The sequence below is a fragment of the Lactuca sativa genome, chromosome 6, assembly GCF_002870075.4.
Source record: "Lactuca sativa cultivar Salinas chromosome 6, Lsat_Salinas_v11, whole genome shotgun sequence".
Taxonomy (NCBI): Eukaryota; Viridiplantae; Streptophyta; class Magnoliopsida; order Asterales; family Asteraceae; genus Lactuca; species Lactuca sativa.
In genome coordinates, this window is record NC_056628.2 from 88,352,999 (window position 1) to 88,359,686 (window position 6,688).

At 35.8% G+C, this 6,688-nt stretch overlaps 1 protein-coding gene across 1 annotated transcript; it reads right to left on the reverse strand.

Moving 5' to 3' along the window:
• Positions 1-4,832: 4,832 nt before the first annotated feature.
• Positions 4,833-5,865, reverse strand: LOC128126836 (E-beta-caryophyllene synthase-like). Its single transcript, XM_052764973.1, has 4 exons — positions 5,819-5,865; positions 5,590-5,728; positions 5,260-5,508; positions 4,833-5,126 (listed from the first exon to the last, which is right to left on the reverse strand). The coding sequence occupies exons 1-4, from the start codon at positions 5,863-5,865 to the stop codon at positions 4,833-4,835; spliced, it is 729 nt and encodes a 242-aa protein (XP_052620933.1).
• Between the last annotated feature and the right edge of the window lie 823 nt (positions 5,866-6,688).

The window sequence follows — 6,688 nt, forward strand, 5'->3', positions numbered from 1 at the left end:
TACTAAATGATACAAAACTTTTCACTCAAACATGCTTATGAACTCACCAACATTATATATGTTGATGTTTTCAAAATAACTTGTATTCTCAGGAAATCGTTAAGCAGGTGGACATCAAGAATATGTGGAACTTGTTGCATTTTGTTGCTATTATAAACCTTAGATTTCTAGGACGTAACTTTTGTAAACAATTACAATGATGTAAACTCAATATTGTTGTATTATTGTGCGTCTGATGATGATTCTCGCCTTGTTTCTATTATACTCTGTGTGATGATATTTCAAGATGAAGTCACCCAAACCCCGGACATTTCCGTCGTTTCTCTGGCTTGGGGTGAGACATAAAGGAGTTCTATTGCATGGGATAGGGGCATAGCTCAATAATGGTGGCAACTTTGAGCTTCCTGAGCTCAATTGTTCCTAGATTTGAAGTAATTATTCTATTATGCACTCAAATCCCGAGAGTGACTTAGAAATGTCCCAAAAGCGACAATATGCAAGCCGTAAAGAAGATCTAAGTGATGGACAACCAATGTTTAAGCTTTTTACCTCAAACAAGCTTGAAATGCAACCAAAACTCTGGATCTACTGTCTTCTTCTTGAATCTCCAAGCCTTTCCTTCCTTCTCCAAGCTTCAAATCACTAAAATGGCACAAAAAGCTCAAGAACATTCACAAATTGATTAAGGTTTCAGGAATAGGGTCTGAGGGTGATGGAGGCTGGAGTAGAGGCCATACAAGTTGTTTAAATAGGATGCAAACCCTAAAGTTTAGGGTGTCATTCAGACAGATCTACTCATCGAGTCGGGGCTTCCGACTCGTCGAGTAGACTCTTCCACCCGCGTCCATGATTCGCCCTACTCGACGAGTTTGGGGCCTCAACTCGTTGAGTCCCAGTATAAAAATGCAGAAACTCATATTTAAAGTATGTACCGGGAATCGGGTGTTACACATCTCAAAGCTAATGGGAGAACAAGTGTTATGCTCGTAAGAATATAATTATTGTGATAGTAGGAGCATGATTATTATGTGAAGTGTTGCAAGTTAGCATTACTAGTTACCGGAAACAACGAATACAAATTTGCAAAGTTGCAAAGTTTGAAAAGTTGTTTCGCTATAATAACGGAGAGGTTACTTATACTTTATTTCGAATCTAAAAGTTTAGATTCAAGTATTAATCAAACTTAGTCATGGATATATGAATACCATGTTGAAATATTTCAACATTGAAAATTCTATATATGGAAATATTATAGCTAGAGACTGGTCCAGTATCATGTCTTTATGTGAGACATTATGAATCGTATTCCATATGCTTCGAATATAGGATCGATTGCATATGCTATAATATTCGCGTGTTCTAATTTTCCAAATACCTAGGGCATCAAGAGGGAAAAAAGACTAGAATCGGATATGGCAAAAGTTATTAAAAAACCGTCAAGGACGATCTAAGGTTCGCCAAGGATTGGTCACTTATGGGCAGTTGGAAGTATAGTAATGAATGGACTGTATTAACATTATTATGAATAGACAGGATTCTATTAATAATGAGTTGTCATATGGAAAATATGGAAATGTTTCCAAAATGGGAGTTGGATATTAAGAATCTAAGTGAAAGTTAGAAACTTTTATGCAAGAACGATGTTCAAAGGAATGTACTTTGAATTTGAGACTTTGCTTCCTTGGAATTGTTTTGTTATCAATCTCCAGTAGAATGCTTTGTTATATCGTTGGAAAAGTCTATGTGACTTTGGGACCTCAACATTACAAAAGGTACAATGCATGATAGTTTAGAATCTAACACATTCTTATAGTGGTAAGAATTAGGGTTTCTTACACTAGGTAATAGGAATTTGGAATTGTGAAATGAGTTTCATTCAAATTGTCTTCTATTGATCTATTTCAATGTAAGGACCATAGGTAAACATAATGTGGATGGTTGGAGCATAGGATAATTATTGTTTTAATTCAGGTACAAAGTTGATAAATCGAAACATCATACAATGAATAATGTGTAGTCGATATGGTGATTAAATAAAATGTGTTTTATTTATATTCAAAAGGTTGAGGCCATATTGGATTTGATTATTCTTGTGTTTCATTTTGCATGTTTTGACTTCCCGAATAATAAAATTATTCAAACTATCCACAGTTTATAATACTTTGGAAGTAGGTATTGAAGCTAGACAATCATGAATGGTTATGTAGATTCTCTAAAGCTATTTAGACATAGCACAAGTTTGTTGTAGTATTCATGAGTACTCTTGTAATAAGATTTGAGTATTGGACTAAATCCATGCTCATTTTAATCACTTCATGGATTTTATCACGAGTGATCATGAGACGATAATATCTTATATTCTTGAAACGGAGAGATATGAGTTGCAGTTTACAAGTCGGTTGGATAATGATGATATGTAAACATAGAAGTAACTCGGTGTTATGAAACATATCATTGTGTGTGATTTGAAGAGTAAATAGAGCAAGCACATGATTCGAAGTTTATCCGTTCCTTTTACCCTAAGAGGGATAAAAGTGATATATGTGGGCACCTCGATGATTTAGTGATGATAACCCTAAGCGCTCGGACAAGCCTGCACTGATTTGATTTGTTCAATTAGTCAGTCGTCATAAATCGGAAATTGGGAAACAACACATGGACATAGAATATGATTATAATCCATGTCTCATGTCTATATGATATCTAGAATGTAGGAATATATGATCCCTTATCTAATGGACGCCTTTCTAATAAGATCAAAGTTCAACAACAGTCTTTTAAGAGCTATGATTGCTAATCGGATTTGGAAGTCGTACTTGTAATTATAGTTATTAGACTTATCCAAGTGGGAGACTGTTGGATTAGGTGTCTAAGCCCATAACTATAATTGGTATGTACTTGACCAGAAAGTAGCATGGTACATTTCGGGTTGCCTTCACCAGGACAATCTGATAGGATGGATAAAGGAGAAAGAGGTTATTTGTGATTTATAAATATATTATAAGTATAATATATTAATTGTGCAATCATATTATTTAATTAGTATTGATCAAGAATTAATTTGGAATTAATTTAGTGATCAAAAGAGACTAATTAAATTAACGGTGATTGATTATGTAAATCAGTGATACATATGGTTTGGGCTATTGATCCATGATGGACTAGGTTTATGTGAGAGTCCATGAAGAGTTAGTCCATATGAGTTATTGGATCATAAGCCTAAGTGTAAGAATTAGGGTTGCTTATGACTCTTGGAATTCTATACTATATATGTATTCCTCTAAAGCCAAAAATCGTGCACTATGTGTTCTTAGAAGCCCTAGATGATTTTTGTGTCTCCAAACCTCTCTCTCAAGTTCCTCCTATTGTTCTTTGTTTGTTGTAAGACACTTGAGGCACAACACTTGGGGTGCTAGGCTCTTGAAAGACCAAGTTCTACAAGCTACAACAAAGAAGTAATCTTCTAACTAGATTTTATGATTCAAATGTCAAATTGTATGCTAGTTTTAGGCTTCATGCTTTGAATAATTTTGTTGCATGTATAACTAGAGAAAACTTAGATCCAAAGCATTAGGGTTGTATGTGCACCATATGGATGTTAGAGTACATAAAACCCAACAGATAAGTAGCCTAGAATATTCATATGTTATCTATATCTGACTCATGGTCCCTATTTCTTTAGTAGACATGGTGCTTGAAGTAAAAGGGAAAAAATGCGACATGCCACTGATGCTATGTAGCACTATGTTGAATTTGGGCTGGAAGAAGTATGTTATGCAATGGAACTACATTAATTGCATGAATTGCTATAATTTAACAACTCCTGGTTCCAAGCTGTGATTTTTAAAAAACTCGTTAACATAATCAGTACTAGCGAGGTCGACTTTGGACTTCAATTCGAGCATAACATCTTCATTGGTTTTGACTGGATCTGAATATAATTCGATAAATGTTGATGTAATAACGGATTGATTTGTGACTTTATTTTGTTTAACAGTGAGTTCAGATGAAGATGTGAATAATCGAGGGAAACTAGGGTTTTGGAAATGAATGGGGAGTGTATGCGAGTGAGTGATGAGTGAATGTATAGTGCGATTGCGAGAAAGAGGAATGGTAGTTGATGATTGTACCTTGATATGGAGCTTAGAGACTAGTTTGCATCGTTGAAGTAGAAGTCGCTCTCAATTTCGCCACCAGTAGATCTAATATACTCATAATATTCAACAACTGAATAAATCTGAAAAAATCTAAACAACGATGAATCTAGGTCATCCAGCTTCAACACGTGAGTGTACTTCATGTGATTAGCAGGAGAAGGTGGTGTTGGCAGAGGGGAGATCAAAGTGCATTGTCGCTCTTTTTGTGTGTGAATAAGCAAGGAACATAATTATATTTACTTCAGGACAGAAAGATAGAGGAATGGAAGGCAATTGGAAAGACGTGGAGAACAAAAATTCATCATAGTTTCATTTGTTTTGGAATTTATTCTTCAAAAATTGTTTAAATACCCATTAAAGGGGATTGTTTTCCTATTTTTATTATTTCATAAACAAGTTTTAGTTTGTTACTAATTAGTGACTAAAAGTGGTGGTGGCTTATTGGATATTTAATGACTAAAAAGGGAAAGGATCCATGCTTTGCATGGGTGAGGCAAAAATCATAAAGCATACTTTATTTGTGAAAGATGGAAATACATTGACGAGTTCAAATTCAATACATAAACATGGTACGTAATACAATACCAGATAACTTACTATTTTACTCAACCATATTTGAAAATTGAAATAACGGATAAACAATTGTGGAGTGCATCTAGGTCGGAGAACCATAAGTTACATACTCATATCATGAACAAATAGAGATTTGATAATTTCTATCAGTTCTTCTCCCACATTTGTGAAATGGTATTTATTTTCGTATAATACATCTACCACCCGTGCTAAGTTGATTACACGCGTCAGTAGAGGCATTGGAACATCTTTACATATGAGGGCCTCAAGGGATATATCTTTCCATGCATCTTCGACTCGCTTATACAATAAGTCGTGGATATACTCTTCCGTGGCATCATATTGCTTCATGTAACTTTCAACAAGAGATGCGACATGTTTTCTTTCTTGCTCTTGCTGTATTTTTATTAACGAAATTAATTAGTCTGCTAAACTACACAAGTTTAAATAAAAACAACTGGGTATTTTCACTGTTGAATAAGGATGTTAATCTCGTGGTACAACAATGTGAATAAAAATAGAGATGTACCTTGTGAGAGGCAATGTCATTTTTTAGTCTAAAAATTACACATGCAGCTTTGACAATAGGAGGATCCGTGAGAACCCATTTGAACGACTCGTTAGAGACAATATCCCCTATGCCAACAAAAGATGTTGCGGTAAGCATGCTATAGCCACAACTTGTGAATCTATATGACATGTTCTCCTCCATGGTTGGTATGTAACCCTCGTTAACCCATTTTGCTTCTGTCATGTAGCTTTTAATAAACTCTTTCATCTGTAGGCATCAGTTACCTACATCTAACTAAGATTATCTTAACTAAAAAGATTATAAGAAATGACAGATGTTGAAACTTACAAACTCTTTGGAATAGTTGACACGATATACATTCCCCTCATTTGCCATGATTTCTTCCATTTCTTTGTAAACATCTATAAGTCCTTGGTATATTGGTTTCATGTAGTTTGGAAGCACATCTAAGCATCTAGTCGACCACCTATAGTTATTTTACAAATTTCTTGGTTAATTTGGTCAAGTTATTCGGCATAATTAAGCTTATATAAGTTCCTCTTTCGTGTACATATACCTTTGAACTGCTTCAGTAAATATTTCAAGCTCTTCAAAAAGTACCATAAGCATCATAAATATAATCGGAATGCGACTTTGCTTTGTACACTTCACCTCCCTGTCCATGATTTTGAATGGTTCTTCGACGAACAGGAGATTCTTGTTGATTTCTATTTCTTCAAGTGGAATGACGAGGGTTTCGTCGGATAAAACCTTTTTCAAATTGGAAACATGGAACACGGGGTGTACACTGCTGAGCTCGGCAGGTAGCTGTAGTCAGTAAGCCACTGGACCGATTCGGGCAAGGATTTCGAAGGGTCCAATGTATCGTGTGTTCAGCTTTCCCCGTTTTCCAAAACGAATAACCCCTTTCCAGGGAGAGACCTGTAACAACACTCGATCCCCGACTTGAAACTCCAAGGGCTTTCACGGTTTATTAGCGTAGCTCTTCTGTTGGTCTCGTGATGTTTGTAGTCGAGCTCTAATTTGAATTATCTTCTCCGTTGTTTTGTGTATGATTTCCGGTCCCGTTAATGCATCGCTTGATGTCTGTCCTCTTGCTAGCAGGGTGTCACCTACCTCAACCCAACACAACGGTGATCTACATTTACGTACATACAATGCCTCGAAGGGAGCAACTTTGATGCTCGTGTGATAACAGTTGTTGTACAAGAATTCGATTATGTGCAAGTGGGTATCCCACGACTTTCCAAAGTCCATCACAAATGCGCGAAGCATGTCTTCAAGTGTCTGAATGGTTCGTTTGCTTTGATCATCCGTTTGCGTATGATAAGCAGTGCTCATGTCGAGATGTGTTCCCAATGCTTTCTGAAGTGATTGCCAAAAACATGAAGTGAATCTACTATCTCTATCTGAGATGATAGATACT

Excerpts from the sequence above, each read along its gene's own strand:
- LOC128126836 (XM_052764973.1), bottom strand. The coding sequence starts at position 5,865 with ATGGTACTTTTTGAAGAGCTTGAAATATTTACTGAAGCAGTTCAAAG. Across the intron at positions 5,729-5,818 it reads TTTACTGAAGCAGTTCAAAG|GTGGTCGACTAGATGCTTAG; the intron begins GTATATGTACAC and ends AAATAACTATAG. Across the intron at positions 5,127-5,259 it reads ATGACATTGCCTCTCACAAG|CAAGAGCAAGAAAGAAAACA; the intron begins GTACATCTCTAT and ends ATAAAAATACAG.